Source organism: Corythoichthys intestinalis, chromosome 16 (genome assembly GCF_030265065.1).
Source record: "Corythoichthys intestinalis isolate RoL2023-P3 chromosome 16, ASM3026506v1, whole genome shotgun sequence".
Classification (NCBI taxonomy): domain Eukaryota; kingdom Metazoa; phylum Chordata; class Actinopteri; order Syngnathiformes; family Syngnathidae; genus Corythoichthys; species Corythoichthys intestinalis.
Window position 1 is genome coordinate 32,257,366 of NC_080410.1, and position 23,015 is coordinate 32,280,380.

Below are 23,015 nucleotides of genomic sequence, written 5' to 3' on the forward strand. Positions count from 1 at the left end.
TTACAGCTTAAAAATTAATTAATCGTAATTAATCGCAATTCAAACCATCTATAAAATATGCCATATTTTTCTGTAAATTATTGTTGGAATGGAAAGATAAGGCACAAGATGGATATATACATTCAACATATGGTACATAAGGACTGTATTTGTTTATTATAACAATAAATCAACAAGATGGCATTAACATCATTAACATTCCGTTAAAGCGATCCATGGATAGAAAGACTCATAGTTCTTAAAAAAAAAAATGTTAGTACAAGTTATAGAAATTTTATATTAAAACCCCTCTTAATGTTTTCGTTTTAATAAAATTTGTAAAATTTTCAATCAAAAAATAAACTAGTTGCCCGCCATTGATGTCAATAATTACACAATGCTGATGGGAGCTGAAGCCTATAAAATCAGTCGCACCCAAGCGCCAGCAGAGGGCAGCAAAACTCCATAGACACAACAAGTGAGCGTTTCACTGCACTGTCATTTAAATCTTTCTGAGCGGGCCATCTGCTTTAATTGCGTCAAATATTTTAACGTGATTAATTTAAAACATTAATTAACGCCCGTTAACGCGATAATTTTGACAGCCCTAATATATATTTATATATACACTCACCGGCCACTTTATTAGGTACACAATGCTAGTAACTGGTTGGACCCCCTTTTGCCTTCAGAGCTGCCTCAATTCTTCGTGGCATAGATTCAACAAGGTGCTGGAAGCATTCCTCAGAGAGTTTGGTCCATATTGACATGATGGCATCACACAGTTGGTGCAGAATTGTCAGCTGCACATCCATGATGCGAATCTCCCGTTCCACCACATCCCAAAGATGCTCTATTGGATTGAGATCTGGTGACTGTGGAGGCCATTTGAGTACAGTGAACTCATTGTCATGTTCAAGAAACCAGTCTGAGATGATTCCAGCTTTATGACATGGCGCATTATCCTGCTGAAAGTAGCCCCCAGAAGTTGGGTACATTGTGGTCATAAAGGGATGGACATGGTCAGCAACAATACTCAGGTAGGCTGTGGCGTTCCAACGATGCTCAATTGGTACCAAGGAGCCCAGAGAGTGCCAAGAAAATATTCCCCACATCATTACACCACAACCACCAGCCTGAACCGTTGATACAGGGCAGGATGGATCCATGGTTTCATGTTGTTGATGCCAAATTCTGACCCTACCATCCGAATGTCGCAGCAGGAATCGAGACTCATCAGACCAGGCAACGTTTTCCAATCTTCTATTGTCCAATTTCGATGAGCTTGTGCAAATTGTAGCCTGCTTCCTGTTCTTAGCTGAAAGGAGTGGCACCCGGCGTAGTCTTCTGCTGCTATAGCCCATCTGCCTTACAGTTGCCTCAGAGGTGCTCTTCTCCCTACCTTGGTTGTAATGGGTGGTTATTTGAGTCACTGTTGCCTTTCTATCAGCTCGAACCAGTCTGGCCATTCTCCTCTGACCTCTGGCATCAACAAGGCATTTCCGCCCACAGAACTGCCGCTCACTGGATATTTTCTCTTTTTCGGACCATTCTCTGTAAACCCTAGAGATGGTTGTGCGTGAAAATCCCAGGAGATCAGCAGTTTCTGAAATACTCAGACCAGCCCTTCTGGCACCAACAACCATGCCACGTTCAAAGTCACTCAAATCACGTTTCTTCCCCATACTGATGCTCGGTTTGAACTGCAGGGGATTGTCTTAAACCGCGTCTACACCGTGTCAACATGCCTAAATGCACTGAGTTGCCACCATGTGATTGGCTGATTAGAAATTAAGTGTTAACGAGCAGCTGGACAGGTGTACCTAATAAAGTGGCCGGTGAGTGTATATAGTAGGCTATGTTAATAGATGATACAGTAAAATAGTGTGGTTATTTAAAATCTGCTTTTGTATTCTTGCTCAAACAGATCAAACAAACTACATTCGCAAGTACCATGTAATATAAAAATCGACCTTTATTGTATTTCTAACACACTTTACAGTACCGAACAAGTGAAACTCAAAAAAAATATACTGTTATACTATCATATTTTTATATATAGGTATTTTGCTTATTAAATGCATTTATTCACAAAATGACACCTCGGCTCTTTTAAGAGGAAAAAAACTTTCATAAAAAATAATATAATAAAAAATAACTGACACATTTTACACATTACAGTGAGGTCATTTACAAATATTACAATCATTTCATGTTGTTTTACCCCTTTGAATAATTTCTCCCATTTTTGTGAAACACACACACACACACACACACACACACACACACACACACGGGAATTAAAGCTAACAAAACACTCTTGGAGGGAGTCAGTCTGCATCGCTTCAACCTGTCAGGCAGGCAGGCTATTGGTTGTAGTTACTAAGAAACAAGAGGAGGTGATAGTGTTAGAAATGGTCAAGATAGATAAGGACACATTTATTATCTTTGAACATGTCACATCCTGCATGACTACTATATAGCTGCTGACGTTTTGACTTCACAAGTCATATTCAATCTCAAGTGGACGCTTGATTAGCAAATGGCTCGTTTTGACATGGTACAATTAGGGTTTGTGATTCGGCCCAGTGAAACAGCAATATCCTCATCAACGGCAACCCCTCTAACCCCCAGTACAGACCCCCACACGACACACACGTAAGTCTGCTTCAGAGTCTAGTGAAATAAAGTGCTGGTACACGTATATTTGAACAACAAAGAGGTGACAGTACAGGGAAACTACAACATACTGAAGAGGTGAAGGTTGTGGCCTGCAGTGTGTTTGCACTGTTCAATCGATCATTTACAATGCAATATTACATTACACTATATACAAGAGGGATTATGCTTACAGCTATATCCACATTTCTTTTTTTTTTCACCCATTAGCCACCGAAATGTTATAAAAATAAACTGTACACAAACTGTTCAAAGAAAACACACTTCCCGTGGTTTTCTTTTTTATCATTTTTAAAAAGAATGGCAGCAATCAATCCACTGAATAATCTTCGTATTAATAAGAAACAATTTGCTACAGTATTGTGTTTGTATGGCAATTAAATAGTGACTTTTTTCATAGCTTTTATGACATCACAAGAAGAAGCCACAAAAAAGAATATAGCTTTTGTGAACCGGCCAGTGCATAAGGGAATGTTGTGTTGATGCTTTTCATTCAGAATTCCCAAGGTTACACACCCACACTGAAAAGCTTGGTTGCTGACCTGCAGAACCTGGCTCTTTCACTACTGTTCACCTTCACTCTTTTGCTTTTTACCCTGTAAAAACAATGCTGGTTTGAAAGAAAATATAAGGTGGACAATGATACATCGAATATTTGAGGTCTTGTCCTCTCAAATCTTTTGTCGATTACGATGTCATGAAAAAGCAGGGTACACACGTGTCGATTTTTGACATACTGGTTGTAGTACCGAGACTGACCACTGGGAATCCAGATAGACAGAAAACAAAAAGTCCGAGAAGAACCAGGCCAACTGGTAAATACGTCGCATTAAGAAATGATCAAGGGCGAACTATTATATGGGGCGCCGTTTGTAATGCAGCACATGCTGAAAACTACGACAATATTTCCTCACATTTAGCGCCACATCAGTGTTTAAAATGTGATGTGAAAATTTTAGTCACTTTTTTTTTTTTACACACATGTACAACATTATTCAGCTATTTAAATATTTATTTTTAAATAATAAGTATTAGACTTAAATGTTTAAATCCAGAACTAAATATTTAATTTAAATCTTTAATCTAAATCTTTACTGTAAGACTAAATCTTACACACACATATTATATATATCTTAAATCTAAATGCTAAATATAAAATTTAATCTAAATATTAAATCTATTGTAAATCCTAGATATAAATCTTAAATGTAAATTTAAATCTAAATCTTTAAATCTTGAATCTAAATCTTAAATCTAGATCTTTATATATCTCAAATGTAAATCTTAACTATATATCCTCAATGTAAATTTTAAATATAAATCTCAAATCTAAATCGTTAATGTAAATGTTATATGTTATATATAATGTTAAATGTTGTATATTAGCTAAATATTTAGTTTCACTCGTTTCAAGATTTAGGATTTGGATTTCAGATTTACATTTAAGATATATATTTAAGATTTAGATTGAATAAGATTTAAATGTAAGATTTATATCTGGGATTTAAATGTAAGGTTTACATTTAATGTTTTAAGATTCATATTTCATACATACTGTATATATATTTAATATATATATAATTATATAAATATATATTATATATATATTAAATATATTATATATATTTACATTGAGGATTTAGATTTAACATTTACATTTAAGATATATATTTAAGATGTAGTATATGTAAGATTTAGATTTAGATTTAAGATATAAATTAAATACTCTGGATTGAAACACTCAAGACTAGTACTTTTTGAAAATAAATATCTAATTTGCTAAATAATGTAAATGTGCACAAAAAAAAAGACTAAAATTGTCACACCACATTTTAAACACTGTGCTGCGTTAAATGTGAGAAAATGTCGACATTTCCAGCATGTGCAGCTTTACAAACGGTGCCCCATACTATTATTGCCATTTACTGCCAGATTAAGTTTCACAGAATTCCACTTTTAAAACAGTCCCCACCAAAGCATTCATGATCATCTTTTCGTACAACCCAACAATCTGGCCTTTAACTATCGGTATGTGTGTACCCTGCTTAAATGCTAGTTAAATTCAACATTGAAATGCATCTGCGTTGTACCTGCAATGTAATAAGTTTAACAACAGAAACATTCTTTATGTTAGTAAAAACACAGCCACCACATACTGTAAATAATTGACCAATGCCATGAAACACGCATACAGACATAATATAAATATAGAAGGATATCTGCTATATTCCTCTACAAAGAGGCAGGTATGAACACTGCCTCTGACATTAAGGCAAAAACCATAATAAAGACAATAGATCTTTTTCACAGTGACCACTTCCGCCCAAAACGATCTTCACTCCCTAATGAATATGGTAAAGTGGGATTAATTGTGTTTTATTATGTATGGAAGTAAAGCGGCAGAGCGGAAGTGGTCTGACATTAAGAAATAAAAATAAAAAAAGATCTATTAGGGATTTCCAGACCAACATTCCTGATTTCCTTTTCCCATCATCTGTATTCATTTACTTTGGTGATCATTTTATGAAGATATTAACTCATTGCCTCTCATTGACGTTGATAGACTTCCAGTCACGTGGTTCCTTTCTGCCTTCTGCTGTCAATTGAAATTAGTTTGTCAGTACTAGACGTCAAAGGCACAGCCAATGAGTTAACACACAGTGCGAGCGGGCGTGGCGCGAAATTGATCTGCTGATGGCATAAAAATCCCGCCCACCCCTACCTTTCACCGTAATAGAAAATAAAGGCAAAACATATGCGCCGAAGCATCGCATGGCTTATTGTAGGAAATAAATGAGTCGGTCAGCGTTTGTGGCGGTGGTGGTGATTGCTCTGTTATACCAGCAGAAGAGCGACAAAGGAAGACTTGACAGCTTAAAACATGTCACCACACACAGACCACAGTAGCATGGACAGAAGCTTCCACAAGAGACAATCAAAAGTGAGAACAAAAAGCATACGCACGCGCGCACCTAATTCCTGTCCCACAATGCATTGCTTCACCGCAGCGCTCCGTTCTGGGAGGCTGGTGAGTCAGAAAGGCACAGAGCCATCTTCTAGCTAAGCGCTCTCCTCGTAAAGGGGTACGGGACCCAGATTGGCCCCCTGCGTCCATATTCCCCCACCGGCTTCCAACTTCCCTATTTTTCTTTTCCGACAGAAATGGAAAAAAAAAAATAAAGTTGCTCGCTTTGCTGAGGAGAACGGTTCCTGTTGGGATTCTACTTGAACATGAATTGCTAATACGGACTAAACACTTCATTAAAAGATGGCTTTTTCCAAAACAAAATTAAAAAAAAGAATCAGTTAGCGATCCCTTGTGTAAATGCACACATACAAACATACAGTCAAGTTGTTGTTTGCAGGCAAACAGCAGCCCAGGTGGTAGAGGAGGGGGTGCTCAAATGCTCAGTTATTCTGCATATATGCACGCGGGCGCACACATTGCATTGAAAAATGACAGTGTGTGTTTATTTGTGTGCATTGCAGTCCCAGAGTGCTACACCGGCTTGTCCAACGCTCACTACGTCGCATCTACAGTTGCTGTGTGATCAACTTCTCTTGATTCCCTTTTTGAAAAATAGATTTAAAGGTCTGTATTGTCACTGCAGTCTTATTATTCATGTTCTTGTTCTTAGTTTGGCCTTGTGAAAGGATGAAAAAAGATGTGCAAGTGAGGAGGGCTTGGCGATACGAGAGCAACACTCATGTATCATCAGCTTGTGAAGAGGAATCCTCTTCTTCCTCTACAGGACTCGTGTCAGAAAGTCTCTCCCTCTTCGACTCGGCCTCCAGTTCGCTTTTCCGCTCCTCGCCCTGCTCCTCTTCCTCCATCGCCACTTCCTCGTCATCCTCCTCCTCCTCGATGATGTCCTCGTTTTCCTCCTCTTCAGCCAGCACGTCTTCTTCCTCTTCCTCCTTGGCGCTTTGGTCGCCGTCCTGCTCCACGTAGTTGGGGCACGCTGCCACGTCGCCCTTGGCCTGAGAGCCGTCGTCGAGGGTGAGCTCGAACTGGAACTTGTCCACACAGGAGTTGAGCTCCTTGTCCTGGCACACGGGGGGAGGCGATGGGCTCTGCGGGATCGTACTCTGGTACCAATCCCTATTGTCTTCCAGAGTATCTAGGATGTCCTGGGCGTCAGGGTGCACCAGATCGCCCCAGGTCTCCCACAGAGGATGGACGATGTAGTCGATGAAGCCCACCTGCACGCATAGGGGAGACATGTTTAGACATATGTTTTCCAACCTATTCGACTGGAAACATTAATTTCACATTTGAAAAGTCATCCTGTCATAAGGGGATACATATGATAAATGCCGGTACTAGGGATGTCCCGATCCGATCACATGATCAGAAATCGGGCCGATCGGGCCATTTTTCAGAGGATCGGAATCGGGTGAATAGGATCAGGTTTTCGGGTTTTATAAAAAAATATATATATTTATTAGCGGTGTGCCAAAATATAGATTATTAAATTCAACGTTTCGACACTATCGATTCGATTACGATTCATAAATGTTCTAAAACGATGATTTTTCCCTAATAACTTAAAGCAGTAATGTGAAGTAATTTCATAACATGCCAAATAGGGTCACAATTAAAGTAATTAATCATTGTCCAACAAATAAAGCATGAAAAAAATAATTTATATGTTGTATATTTGACAAAATAATCGCATTTCCGAAGTTTGAGCCTGAAAGGGGACGAACCCGGTAGTGATATGTCACACCGGGAACAGCGATGGCAGCTCCATACATACGGCCGTCATACAAAGCCCTTCAAACAATGATTCAAACAGCGATATTAGCGATAGATCGAGCGCAAGGGAGGAGATCCAAGTTTTTGAAGAGTTGGAGGAAGAAGAGGAGGTTGGAATTTTATGTTGGACCTAACATGTATTAGCCAGACACTAATCAGGATGCAAACAATGTGCCTAGACTACCTAACATGGAATGGATACAAGACCCATCGAGATTACAAGATTGGTAAGATATTGGCTGTTATTATTTTCATAATTTGAAGATGCAGGCATTTGCACATAATTTTGTGTTTTTGTCTATCTGATGACATTGTTAAAAAAAAAAAAATCAGACTTCATGTTCATTTTGGCAGATCCGGCAGCTCTCGTGCATATAAAATAATAATATAAAAACGTTGGGGGGAAAGAAGGAAATGAGTCGTTGATGGCTTTCTCCACTTTATTGTGGCAACAATAAGAAAACAAAATAATAGCGGACTGCCGCCACATTCGACCGCTAAGTTTTGCTTCTCGCTGATCTCCTCCTCGCCTCCTACTACTCCAGCATCTCTTAAACGGATCGTGCATAGTGTCTTGTTATGAGCTTTTTGTTGACAAAGGTACCGAACACACGACGTGCTGACAACTTTGTTTCTTTATTAACACACGGAGCTCACAGTAAAACACCGCTCGGGGCTCTCGGGAGGAAGTGGCGTCTAATGGCGTGAGGAAATGTAGTTTTTTCACACAAGCGAACAGATTACAAAGCACCACTTCAGTGTTGTCCCGAGACTACATTTACCATTATTCACTGCGTGACCTGCGCGCGCGCTGATTCGCTGCCAGACATTAAAAGCAACACGCATGTTGTTGTCACCTGTCAGTGGGTCTTGTACGTAAAACACAAACTAGAAGGCTATCAAGCGATCACCGTTAAAGAAACGCCGAACCGTACAAATGCAATGCAATGCTTGAAGCATGAAGGTGGAAATATATAATACAAATACAAATAAATGTGCACAAACTCACCGGCGGTGTGTGTCTCTTACTGCAACGTGACCGTGAATTACCATGACGCTTATATGCACATCCACACCCCTTGCCCGATTGACAGTACTGTAGATTAACCCTTTCGGACAAGATCGTAGATGACGCACAATTTAAACACGCTTAACCTAGCGAACGCAACAACAACTATGATCGGGGATTGCCACGAGTTAACTTTCGGCTAACGTCGCTAGCTTTATACTGTTCATTCCACAACAGTTGGCAGCTGTGCTTTGACAAAGTCATCAGTCATCTATCCAAAAATCACACTTACTTTTTGGCAAATCCTTGATCATAAGCTGACCGGTTAAGGAAGCAGGCATCTTCGAAGTGTTTGCAGCAGAGAACACTACTCGATGATGGCGTGAAATTCATGCGCTTCGTGCGAACGAAAGATGTCCATTTACGTGCCCTGCTATCCTTTGGCCACTCATATAACTTTTCGTTTGAGTGAGAACAAAACATCGCCACACACCACCGTGGCATCTTACCGTGAAGCAATGCAACAAACAATACTGTTCTATGGCGGACTTCCCTCGCACTTCCCGGTGTGACGTAATTTCCGAAGATTTCCGAAAATTGCCGAAGAAAAGCATTTTCGTTGTCAAGGGCGTTGCTATGGGTTAAACAAAGAATCTGGAAGGGTTGCGTTTAAAAAAAACAACCAAAAAACGAAAATATGCTTATAACTGTTTAGCCATTGATATTATTCAAAAACATGGTTGGCCAACCTTACTTCACATTACTGCTTTAATGAGGAACGAAATTCAAGACGCATCTGCCACCCGGACACCTTAAGGCAGTGGTCTCCAACCAGGTCCTCAAAATCCCACTGTGGGTGCAGGATTTTATTCCAAACAGACAAATGACAACACTTTTTCACCAATCTGATGTTTTATAAGTGCAATCAGTTGATTGTAGTCAGGTGCTGCTTGTTTTAGCAGAAACCTCATTGGTTCAACTATCTGTGCTGGATCGGCAGAAACAAAAACCACGACCCACAGCGGGCCTTTGAGGACCGGGCTGGAGTCCACTGCCAAGGTGACGATGGCAGCAGTGGAAGTTACTGAGTGAGAGATTTACTCCTGTACAAAAGACTCGAAAATAAATTTTGTGTATGAGACAGGCAAGCTCCGGGTGGTCGTACCATGAGTCCTATTCTGTGCGCAAGTTACTTTTTAGCGCGAGAGGGGAAGAGAGATAGTTCGATGCTCCTTGCTTTTCACTTGTCCAGCAGTACGTTCAAGTGTTAATTGGAAAATGTCCATAGTGTGTTGCTAAGTCCTGTGTGCGTCTATAAGAAGTGAGTACACGAACCTTCATGTACTGATTAACCTTTATTGTTGTTGTTTTTGAGATGTTACTAGTTAGCGCTAAGCGCTATGCTAATTAGCAAATTCGCTAACGTGTATTTTTTCCATGTCCATTTGTGCGTGTTTGGTGTTGTACAAAAGTTACTCCATATGCAGAACGTGTAAAACTAGGATTAAGTACAGTGGTAGCACTACAAACATGCAAAACAGTACAGAAATCTGAAAACAAAGTATATTGGTTAAAAAAAAGTCTTATTTCTATAGGCACCTTATGTTAGTTTCCAGAAAATGTGGAATTCATTCCACCAGTGTAAATCTTATTGTATTGTTGAGAGAAATAAGCACTGCCTTTGAAACAGCTAATGCTTTTGCACCTTCTTGGGGAAAAAGAGCAGCTTAAGGTCAGCTTTGTGTTGTATATGCCATTTCCGTTGTTCCTGCTGGATTATTAGGTGATTGGAAATAAAATGTAACAGACATAAATTTGTTTGGCTGCTTTAATTAATGAATACTGGCAAATAAACCTTGCTTAAAAGTATGAAGTAGCCACAAAGTAAAAAAAAAAAAAAAAGAAATCCTGAAAGGTAGTATTATGTATAGTATTATTACGTATTATGAAAAAAGTTAGGTGAACCAGTGCAACCAATGAAAAAAGTAAGTGTGGAGCCTTGGCAGTATATTTAGCAATGTTATTTTTTTTCCAATATCGTTAAGGCATAATTTCTATTTTATTTATTTATTTATTTGTTTAACTTTTTAAGGGCTAAAAGGTAACAAAATCATCCAGAAATACAATGGCATTGTCAAAAGATACAAATATATATATATGTTTTATACTAGGCAACACTCCCGGAAAAAGCAGAAGAGGAAGTCTGCAAAACGTACAGTACTGTAACATGTTTGGAACTTTTGTTAAAAAAAATACACAAGAAAACCTTTTTTCGTATCAATTGGGACTCGGTATCCACAAATTCTCAAAATCAGGTGACTTGGATTCGGACTCAGATGCAAAAATATGTGACTGGGTCATCTCTATACTATTTCAGCTAATGAAATGTATGGGTGTGACAATATATTGAAAAGGCGATACATTGCGGTATTTTGTGGCCCAAAAGGTTATCACTGTGCTCCCACCAAGAATTGATATATCGTTTTTAAAAGATGTCACTGTTTAAAAACACAAAAGGAACGCACAGGTTGCTACCAAAACCATTTGAATAGTGTCTATATTATTTCACTGGCTGGCAATGATGGCGCTCGACATCCAATTTGACTGCATTGGATGTCTAGCACCGTCAATGGCACTGAAACCAGAGCATTCACAGCTTAGCAGTCTTTAGTGAGCATTTACAGGTCACTTCATGTTAGTTTTAGGGCATGTACAGTGGTATGAAAAAGTATCTCAACCTTTTGGAATTTCTCACATTTCTGTATTAAATCACCATCAAATGTGATCTGATCTTTGTCAAAATCACACAGATGAAAACACAGTGTCTTCTTTAACTAAAGCCACCCAAACATTTATAGGTTTTCATATTTTAATGAGGATAGTAAGCAAACAATAACAGAAGGGGGAAACATAAGTAAGTGAACCATCACATTTAATATTTTGTGTGCCTACTAGTTATAAACCCATTCCAATTCACAGCAGAAGGATGAAAACAGTTTATATGTTTATTAGTTGTTTTTGTCGAATATCCTAGAAGGATTTCTTGACACATGTATCGATAATTGTTGTTTCGCCATATTGTGAGATCATTATCGTGAGCCTTGTATCGCAAATAATATCGTTTTGTGAAGTACCCAGAGGTTCCCTCCCCTAATCAGATGTAAGTAAACCAAATTACCCGTCCTTCCTTGATACGTCAATCGTACACAATTCAGAATACATAAATACTTTGAGCAACCGTCTTTAACTAGATAATGTCTTTCACATTAAGGATGAAATTGTTTACCTGACTCTTTTCCACAGAGGCGGTGTGCTTGTCGCACATGGGGCTGATCTCCATCCCTCGTTCCCTCTCCTTGTCGCCTTGCCTGAAGAACTCCTCCATGATTCTCTCCGTCCACTGTCTGTACACGTCCAGGGGCTTGGTGGGATTGCTCAGGTCGGCACAGTGCACCATGTTCCGCAAGACCTGCACAGTCAAACATAGACGCTCCTTATAGATTAACTCTGTAGCTGCCATTGACGGTGATAGACCATGAGTGTCCTAACTAAGGCCTGTGGGCCAACTGTGGCCCACTGGCCAGTTTTTATTGGCCCGCAGCAAATTATGAACACGTTATTGAATATGGCCCACACGAGGAGCTTAAATTCAGCCGACACTTTGTTGAACTTCACAGTATTCACATTAGATAGAGTTAGTTACTTAAACAGTGCCTTTCTAACAACTCAAGGATCAAAACTTGTCATCATGTTGAAACCATTGCAGGAAACTATGTAGCTCTCCAAATTTGGTAACATGCCACTATCTGGGCACGTTCTTGTAGGTAACCTCCATCCATGTTTGTCAGGCTTTTAAATTTTGAATAAAACAACCAACCAGAAAATGAAATAAACATAAATTGGCCCGAATATAAGACGGCCCTGATTTTAAGACGACACCCTCTTTTTCAAGACTCAAGTTTGAAAAAAGACTTTTTGAACACCAAATTAATTTTTTTACAGAAAATAATTACAGTACATCTGAAACAAATGATTTTAACAATATATTTGAGAAAAAAAACATGTTATTTTACATAATTCAAATCTTAATATCTGAATATTTAAATATGTAAACTAAAGTGCGATCATATTCATAAATGAATGGCTTCTGGTTTTTTGAAATGTAAATAAACCAATCTATTGTGATAAAACAACAAAATTGCAATAACTGCATTAACCATCAAAGTGAGGTCTTACTGTAACTGTCGTCTTGAAACAAATCTGAATAAGGAAAAACATTGCAATAAAATAATGCAAACTGGTTAAACTTGAGAGTAGCGGTCATGACAGGACATTACTCCACAAGTTCACCATTCGCTTCAATGATATCTGGCGCCATCTAGCGTCGTGAATTGATATAATGTCTAGACCCCGAATATAAGACGACTCCCACTTTTTCAGTCTTATTTCAATGCAAAAGACACCGTCTTATATTCGGGCTGATATGGTAATTCCCAAACATCACTAAACATACACACACAAAAAATGAGGAAAATATTAAAACATGAATTTACTTTCGGTATTTTAAAAGTTATTTTATTTTTCAATCACCCTGTGGCTCAACAAACCTGCTACTGGTTTAATGACTTTAAATGATTCCCTGTAAGCCCTCTCTTGGCATCTACAATGGGGCAAATAAGTATTTAGTCAACCACTAATTGTGCATGTTCCCCCACTTAAAAACATTAGAGAGGCCTGTTATTGTCAACATGGGTAAACCTCAACCATGAGAGACAGACTGTGGAAAAATAAAAATAAAATCACATTGTTTGATTTTTAAAGAATTTATTTGCAAATCATGGTGGAAAATAAATATTTGGTCAATACCAATAGTTCATCTCAATACTCTGTTATGTACCCCTTTGTTGGCAATAACGGAGGCCCAACATTTTCTGTAACTCTTCACAAACTATTCACACAGTGTTGCTGGTATTTTGGTCCATTCCTCCATTCAGATCTCCTCTAGAGCAGTGAAGTTTTGGGGCTGTCATTGAGCAACACGGACTTTCAACTCCATCCTCACCCCGTGGCATCAAAATGATAACCATAACAGTGAGCAAAAATCCCAGAACCACACGGGGGGACCTAGTGAATGACCTACAGAGAGCTGGGACCACATTAACAAAGGCTACTATCAGTAACACAATGCGCCGCCAGGGACTCAAATCCTGCACTGCCAGACGTGTCCCCCTGCCGAAGAAAGTACACGTCCAGGCCATAACACATTCTCCCAGTCCTCTTCTGGATCATCCAAATGCTTTCTGTGCCAGACGTGTCCCCCTGCTAAAGAAAGTACACGTCCAGGCCATAACACATTCTCCCAGTCCTCTTCTGGATCATTCAAATGCTTTCTAGCGAACCGCAGACGGGCCTGGACGTGTACTTTCTTCAGTAAGGGGACGCGTCTGGCAGTGCAGGATTTGAGTCCCTGGCGGCGCATTGTGTTACTGATAGTAGCCTTTGTTATTGTGGTCCCAGCTCTCTGTAGGTCATTCACTAGGTCTCCCCGTGTGGTTCTGGGATTTTGGCTCACCGTTCTTGTTATCATTTTGACGCCACGAGGTGAGGAGGGAGTTGAAAGTCCGTGTTGCCCAATGACAGCCCCAAAACATCACTGCTCGAGAGGAGATCTGCATGGAAGAATGGGCCAAAATACCAGCAACAGTGTGTGAAAAGCTTGTGAAGAGTTACAGAAAATGTTTGGCCTCCGTTATTGCCAACAAAGGGTACATAACAAAGTATTGAGATGAATTATTGGTATTGACCAAATACTTATTTTCCACCATGATTTGCAAATAAATTCTTTAAAAATCAAACAATGTGATTTTCTGTTTTTTTCCCCCACATTCTGTCTGTCACGGTTGAGGTTTACCAATGTTGACAATTACAGGCCTCTCTAAAATTTTCAAGTGGGAGAACTTGCACAATTAGTGGTTGACTAAATACTTATTTGCCCCACTGTATCCCCATCAATGGTACAGAAACATACCAAAGAAATCTGCCTTTTCCATAATACATCCCATTTAGTGACTTCAGAAAACACTTCTTAGTCATTTTGATCCCCGCCAGAGAACAATGCCTACTTGGATTCTCGGACTCCCTCGCTTGATAGATCGAATTGTGTAACATAGAAATGCGCACACACAACACTCCTCTGCTGACCTACTTTTCAAAGTGGTCAAAAACTCCTCTGCATGGAGACTGTGATGTCTGATTAAAAAGACTCCTGCTGATTTCAAGTTCTTTGCTTTGAGACGCTAGCTCGTTATCTCCCAGTGTAACACCATAAGTCAAATGGGGTCAAAAGCGTGTGTTGTCTGCTGCCTTCAGGTTGAGATGTCACAGTCCCTCGAGCTCGGCAGACAATAACGAGTGGCTCAGCCTTTCATTAAAGTGTTTCCCTGCAATATGTTGACAAAGTAGATCAAACTCCAAATTGAAAATATGCTACAGGGAACAGGACTGGACCAGCACAGAATCTTAAGTCGTAGCTTTTTGTGTGGTTTAAAATAATAGACACTTTTTAGGCTTCAACCATTTTGTTTTCCTTCTCAGCACAGACAAGGATCCGAACGTTAGGCAAATCCATCCTTCTAATGACATCCAATACAAGAGCATGTCACACACATTATTGTACAACATCACATTTTTACATTCCTATTTTCAAATTCATCATGAAACTGCTAAAACAAGTTACTTTGGTCATTTACTTTAGGCTATATTCTATTTTGCTTTTGTCTTTATATTTGTAGTCTACCATGTGATTAACTGTCCCCTCGAAGAAACCCCAGGGTTCCGGAGTAGACTACCATTTTTACTAGGAGCACAGAGGCCCCTAACTTATAATTTTAGGGGCGCAATCAGAAGATTCAGGGGCGCACACTGTATCGACATGCAACATTTTCCTCTAATTTTCACTAATAAATGCATAAAACTGCAAACTTATGAATCCATGTTTCATTTTCTATCAGTTTTAAAATTAACCAGTATACTACTTAAAAATGAGGTTAACATAGGAATTTTGTTCTATTTCTGTCACTGTCACCTTCCAGCTATAGAGTCTGGCGACTGTTTCGCGGATAAAATCCTAGGGCGGAGCAAGCCACAGCAAACAGACAGCGGAGTGGACCAATTAGCGATGGGTAGATGTGACATTGGTAAAGCAATAAGAATCTCTAGCGCAAGGATGTAAACATACGAGGAGAACGGAGAACAGAGAAGTTTATTCAACATGGCTAGCGCGAGACAGACTGTTGGTTTTAGCGACTCAATGTGTTTTTGGTCATTTAAATCTGAATTTACCGCGGATAGGAGCATATTCTCAGCTCTGCCGTTCGCCATCTGTGTTGTTGTGGAGACGACCTCCGTCGTGGCAGAGTGACGTTGCTCATTAAGAACACGTCACGCAAATAAACTGATCTGATTGCACGGACGATTTCGTTCGGGCTCAAGAGGCCAATAAGGAGCTGGGTCCAAGACTCTATAGCTGGAACAGCGGTGAGTCTGGAGTTCCAGGTTAGTCACCTGGCACTACAACCAATCAGCAAGATTTATTGACAAATCTCCTGCGATGACACTGGCCCACTCGGAAATTAACATCCACAAGCCGCACTTTGTCAACATGGAGGAGCGTATCATTTTAGCAATGTGCAACCAGCACATACTTTATGATACCTCCTGGCATGATTTCTGGGACATAAATAAAAAAAGCAACCGTATAGGAAGTTGTTGGCGCTCAGAAAAGACTGGAAATTTTAAAATGCCCCCAAAGTCATAGCTAATCAGAGGCGCACAGGCAGAGGGTGGTGCATGTCATTGCAGTCGCATTGCACCCCCGTGTGTTGGCTTTCAGCTAACCGGTGATGACTTTCACATTTTGCCATAACTCATTGCCTCCCGAGTGTCGAGCCCCTGAGCCTGACTTATTCCCCTTGTCGGCCTCCTTTGAAACAGTGCCAGCGGGTGTTTTGGAAAGAAAGTCACTTAGGCTAGGTTCATACCGCAGGTCTTAATGCACAATTTGGATTTTTTTGTCATATATATATTTTTTGCCGTGCCCATTCAGACAGGCTTTGTCCAGTCAACCCGTTCAAGTACCATGCATGCGCACTAATTCGCAATTCGAGATGCACTGTGCAAACTGACAAACCGCTGACAGTTTGCCCTGACTCTCGGCCATGTAAGCAATCTTGAAATATTGCTCATTTGGAGCAAAGAAAGAAAACCGAGCATTCTCAGGCTTATCCTCCTCCCAACCCCCAATTTAATTTTTTTATGACTATTTTCAAGCTTGCCTCATCCCTAAAAGCCGCGTTCAAGCGATGCACAAATCCATCGCTAACGTAGCGATGTTTGCTGATGTAATTGATGCATGAACTCCGATTTGGGGGACTTGAGAGTTCAGACCGCAGCCACATTCTGGAAAAAGATGGCCCAGATGGGATTTTAACCACATACGAAATTGACCTAGATCGAATTTGAAATCGTCCACTTTTATGTGCAGACTGTCAATTTACTGCATGACTCGAGTCGGAAAAACATGAAAAAAAAAATTGAATTTGTGCATTAAGACCTGTGGTATGAACCTAGCTTAATTGTCCTTTTCGCCAGTGTTCGCAAATGCTGTCAAGTTTTTGCGCTAGCCCAGTTATAACCCGCTCCATAGAGTCCACACATCACGCCCCTCCACCTTCTTTTTCTTTTGTTGTATTTTCCCTTGGCAAACCAGCTTGTTACATTACCGCCAGCTAGTGGATTTAACTGTGAAGGAGTTTGTCGGCAAAAAACAAAAAACAAAAACGCAATGTTACTGGTCGTGCATGTGCGAGTAGTTTGGCTGGGAGTGCAACTTATACTCTGGAGCGACTTATGTGTGAAATTATTAACACTTGATTGTATCATTTCACATGTTATTTTGGTGTTTTGGAGTGACACTGATGGTTTGGTAAACTTGTTAGAATGTTCTTTATGCTAAAGTTATCTGAATAACTCTTAATAGCTATGTTACGTTAACACTTCATTTTTATACATCGCATTTCGTTGTTCATGCATCATGTAATATTATCATACTGTACACTTATTTAGCATGTTGTTCTCTATTGTATTTTAATTTTAAATTGCCTTTCAATGAGACATATCTGTTCAATGTGTTGGATTTTATCAAGTAAATTTCCCCCCAAAATGTGACTTATACTCCAGTGCAACTTATATATGGTTTTTTTTCCTCTTTGTTGGGCATTTTATGGCTGGTGCGACTTATACTCAGGTGTGACTGATAGTCCGAAAAAGACGGTAGATGAAAAAAATACTCGCACTGGCTCTAATTTTATTGCAAAATGTGACTATTTGGTTGCAGTCTGGAGCTCTTAACCCTCACATATTTCAACGACATTTTGACAAGAATTTCTTTACTTGAGTTACAGAGTTAGAAAAAACAAAAATTGTGTTTTAATGTTCTTTTTTTTTTTGTGGAGTTAGATTAGTCAAGTTTAACATGTTTGCTCACCTGTATTCGATCAGTGTAGTGGTCCAGCAGCAGAACCCCCGAGCTTGTCACTTTCTTGGTTTCCACCATCGTCTTGAGGTCTGCTAGCAAGCTCATGTGTTTGGACATATCTGTGGCCAAGACCTGCACAGACACGTTTTCACTGATTATTAGAGAACAGATAGTGTATTATGGTGTAAAGGAGTAGGAAAATCAAATTCACCATGTCAATAACGAGTTTTCTCAGGCTCTGTCTCTGCCGCTTGCTGAGGTTCTGGAAAATGTCACAGTTGTCCTCATGGAGTAGCTTAAAGCCCACTGCCAGGTGATGGTTTTCCAAAACTGACTCGTCGTTGTACATCAGAGCAAGTTCGGAATCTGTGCGAGAATGAACAGTGTTTTTACAAGATCATTAAGTGCTGTTTATTGCCTTTTTAAGGGTACAGTAAAGCAGGTAATTGTTTAAATGGTATGTTTATCCAAGATTAATTTATATTAGGGCTGCAGCTATCGAATATTTTAGTAATCGAGTAATCGACTGAATTCTATCGATTAATTGAGTAATCAGATAAAACTTTTTTTTTTTAGGTAAAGAGCGATTATGAATATACATGAGAAAAAAAGACATTTAATCCAATATTGAACCATTTTCAGTCAATCAATGTCTTTATTTCCGATGTACATTGTTGAAAACAGCCAACAATTGCATCTAAGATGTGACTAGAACAAAAAAATTCACTGCTTTCACTCAAAAAACTTCTGGATCTTATTAAAAAAAAAAACATATTTCTTACCTAAAAATGTAATTACGCTTGATAACACACATCACTTGAAAGCTACATGCTTTTCCCCAGTGTTTCAATTTAATTTCCATTTGTGTCAAGCTATTTTTAAGTTTTGGTTAAGTTTTAAGTTAGTCTAAACTGTAAGTACTTGTAGGATTTTGAGTTTTTGTAGTGTTCAAAATAAATTTATGATATCTGCTGTATTGGAGCACATTTATTCAGTAATGACTACTGAGCTAAAACTGACAGTTAGCTTTATTATGTTTTAATTTTACACCCTCATCACTCTACAGCGCTGTGTTTTTTAGATTAAATAAAGCCTGTATGTAAGACACGTTAGCCACGCATCGGCAGTGGTCATAATCAATAGAAACCTAGCCCTCCGAAGGGCTAACGTTATGTTAGCGAGTGACAGTAATGTTATATTTATTAGCGATGAGAAGTCTACCGCTTAAAGATGGCGGCTGTTTACTAACGCTGCCCAGACGTGGCCGAGTCTGTCAATTCGCATCTAGTCTTAAATGCATGCGATATCTATGAGACGCATCGGACACTACCTGCTACTACCAAACTAGCATTATGCGGGCGTCGTTTCTAGCAACGTCGGCGTAGTTTGTAGCGGCTGTCGGCTGCGGCAAGTTTTTTTTTTTTTTTTTTTTAATTGCTTCTTCCTCTACGCATGTGATGTCAGCACGTTGTCCCGCATTAATAGTAGTCCGGGCAAAACGTGATGCTTAGAGCTGGCAAAATTAAACGATTCCTCGAGGTGAATAAAATTACTCGGATCAGTTTTTAAACTTGAGTTGCTCGAGTATTCGTTTCAGCTCTAATTTATATTAAAATGAATTAACTCTTTTAGAGCCATTGATGGTGACAGACGTCCAATCATATCTCCGATCCTTTCATCCTTCTGCTGCGGTTTTAGTTTGTCACTAGTAGCTGTCCAATCCAATTGCCTCCAATTGCCTCCAGGTACAAATGGATTAAACGTCTATTGCTGTCAACAGCAGCCAATGAGTTAATCCTTGAAGTCGTGTCTGATAATATTTGTAACCTTGCTACCATAACTTTAGTAGACATTTAGAAGAGGAAAAAATTACAACATGAGTCATCTAAAATTACACCATCAAGGTTACTGTTCTCTTAGGTGGACCAAAGGTAAAGGTCTGTCTTATGACATTTTTTAATCTCGTAGCCATAATAGTGTGTGTAAAAGGAAAGATTATTATTAATGTCAATTGTAATTAAAGTGTGTTCTTGACGCCAACGCAACAAACATTAATTTGTTGTTCTGCCATCTATGATGTTGTTCACCTACACCCCAACTCACTGGTATTTATTAGGAACTGGTTTGACACTCCTGGATGGTCCACATCATGGATGGCGGCAGCAAATAAAGCAGCTAAAATCTCTAAATCAGTGAACACGGCCTACCACGGAACAGAGAACAAATTAGTATCTCTTCCAGATTACAAACTGGGATACATTTAGCTATTAAGCATCTAGTGATATTTACATCTAGAGCTGGCGTAGACAGCAGTACATGCGTGGACTGAGTGACATCTGCGGCGTGGAGGCTGTTGTGGTAGGCCACATTGGCATGGTAATGGTCCTCCAGCGTCATCACGTAGGTGACAAACGTATCCACTGGGATCCGAAAGGTCTTCAGTAAATCTCGCTCCTGCAGCCAGTGATCACAAATTATGATTAGCGATGCTGTGTTTGTTAACAAGTTACTAGTTCGTCTCGTCTGCTTTTGTTGTTATGCGTAACATTTTTTTGAAGTTTCAGCCTTTACTGAAGACTAAGGAAGTTGCAATTGCTTCTGTCTGTGTTTGGATCACAGTATGCTGCCACATATTCAGAATTAGGTGACATTATAAATAACCTTTCTTGCTGTGTGATGTGCTTTTTAGTCAGAAGTTACATCGACTATCATTGCAGCCAGTATTGAAGGATGCCTCACCTAATACTACAAGTACAGTGGGGCAAATAAGGATTTAGTCAACCACTAATTGTGCAAGTTCTCCCACTTGAAAATATTAGAGAGGCCTGTAATTGTCGACATGGGTAAACCTCAACCACGAGAGACAGAATGTGGGGAAAAAAACCCAGAAAATCACATTGTTTGATTTTTAAAGAATTTATTTGCACATCATGGTGGAAAATAAGTATTTGGTTAATACCAAAAGTTCATCTCAATACTTTGTTATGTACCCTTTTATGACAATAATGGAAGCCAAACGTTTTTTGTAACTCTTCACAAGCTTTTCACACACTGTTGCTGGTATTTTGGCTCATTCCTCCATGCAGATCTCCTCTGGAGCAGTGATGTTTTGGGGCTGTCGTTGGGCAACACAGACTTTCAACTCCCTCCACAGATTTTCTATGGAGTTGAGATCTGGAGACTGGAGGAGCATTGTGTTACTGATTGTAGCCTTTGTTACTGTGGTCCCAGCTCTCTGTAGGTCATTCAATAGGTGCCCCCGTGTGGTTCTGGGATTTTAGCTCTCCATTCTTGTTATCATTTTGACGCCACGAGGTGAGATCTTGCATGGAGCCCCAGATCGAGGGAAATTATCGGTGGTCTTGTATGTCTTCCATTTTCTAATAATTGCTCCCACAGTTGATTTCTTTACACCAAGCGTTTTACCTATTGCAGATTCAGTCTTCCCAGCCTGGTGCAGGTCTACAATTTTGTCTTTGGTGTCATTCGACAGCTCTTCGGTCTTGGTCATAATGGAGTTTGGAGTGTGACTGACTGAGATTGTGGACAGGTGTCTTTTATACTGATAATGAGTTAAAACAGGTGCCATTAATACAGGTGGAGCCACGTTAGACCTCGTTAGAAGAAGTTAGACCTCTTTGACAGCCAAAAATCTTGCTTGTTTGTAGGTGACCAAACACTTATTTTCCACTCTAATTTAGAAATAAATTCTTTAAAAATCAAACAATGTGATTTTCAGTTTTTTTTTTTTTTTTTCAAATTCTGTCTCTCATGGTTGAGGTTTACCCATGTTGACAATTACAGGCCTCTCTAATCTTTTCAAGTAGGAGAACTTGCACAATTGGTGGTTGACTAAATACTTATGTGCCCCACTGTATATAGGCTGTACCGCATTGTTGGAATCAGTTCCTTTACCTGGAAGATGGCAAACATAATGCAGCTCAGGGGTCTGTTGTTAGAAAACTCTGCCACGTGAAAGATATTAAGGCCCCACTTGTTCAAGTCATTCAGCTCCTGGGGACATGGCACAGCACATAAGCGAAAACACAATTAAAAGTGAACAATATCCAGAGGACAGCCATAGGACTAAGGTAGGAAAACTTGGTTCGGGGTTGTTTGTTTGTTCCTGTCCACTCACTCGGGCTAACGCATCCTCGTGTTCAGTCTTGACGCCGAAGCGAGGCAATGTGGAGTTTGAAAGGCTGGAACTGTGTGTGAGCTTCTTCACGCCGCTGATGTGACACATTGGCTTGTCCCGCTCCCTTAAGGTCGGGGAAGGGATCTCCACCTCGTTCTGCTTATCTACCAGAGCGAGATGACATAATGTTAACGGGGCAGGTTGTTCGTTGCAGATGGGAATTGGAGTGTCGAAATGGAGACCTTTGTGTCATGAAGTTGGGCTTACCTAGAAAGGTAGTGGAGATGTATTCGGACACCTGGTTCCCTGAGCGACTCATCTCTGACAAATGGGACAACTCCCTGTTCAACATCCTCTTGAACTAGAGGAAAAACACAGACATTGCTCATTAGATTAGATACATGATGGACTCCTGCTACACTAGCCAGAAACATTTAACTCTTTAAATGGCGCTCATTCACTGCCATTGACGGCGCTAGCCTTTTGTTCATTTGCACCTCTCAAGAGAAGAACAAACAACGAAAAGAAATACATTCAACCCCTACACTAACTCTTAGGCCTGAACGATATTGGAAAAAACTATTGTTGCGATTTTTTGGGGGTTTGCGATATATTGCGATATTATATTGCGATATTAATTTTTTTTTTTTTTTTTTTAAGAAATTTTCACTAGATGACTTGAATAGCTGTTTGGAAAGACTTTGGATGACTCACCATCACAACAGTGTACAGTGATCCATCGTTTTTTGCGGTTAATGCGGACCAGAACTCGCCCAATAAGTGAAAAACCGCAAAATGGGTCCCCCCATCAATTTTTTTTTTTTTTTTTTGGTATGTGTTTTTCGTGCTCAATGTATTTATTCAGATTTAGCATCGGAAAGAGATACATATAAGACATGTTTTTTTCTCACTTTTT

The 23,015-nt window shown here is 39.6% G+C and overlaps 1 protein-coding gene across 3 annotated transcripts in view; it reads right to left on the reverse strand.

Moving 5' to 3' along the window:
• Positions 1-1,935: 1,935 nt before the first annotated feature.
• Positions 1,936-23,015, reverse strand: part of pde4a (phosphodiesterase 4A, cAMP-specific) — a 160,462-nt gene continuing 139,382 nt past the window's right edge. For all 3 annotated transcript variants that reach the window (XM_057860668.1, XM_057860669.1, XM_057860670.1), the window contains 9 exons: positions 22,367-22,460; positions 22,100-22,263; positions 21,877-21,975; positions 20,251-20,415; positions 20,065-20,164; positions 18,173-18,327; positions 17,971-18,093; positions 11,713-11,895; positions 1,936-6,861 (listed from right to left, as the gene is read on the reverse strand). In XM_057860668.1, the coding sequence (XP_057716651.1) occupies positions 6,364-6,861; positions 11,713-11,895; positions 17,971-18,093; positions 18,173-18,327; positions 20,065-20,164; positions 20,251-20,415; positions 21,877-21,975; positions 22,100-22,263; positions 22,367-22,460 (1,581 nt within the window). In that variant the 3' untranslated portion in view covers positions 1,936-6,363. The remainder of the gene's footprint in view (positions 6,862-11,712; positions 11,896-17,970; positions 18,094-18,172; positions 18,328-20,064; positions 20,165-20,250; positions 20,416-21,876; positions 21,976-22,099; positions 22,264-22,366; positions 22,461-23,015) is intronic.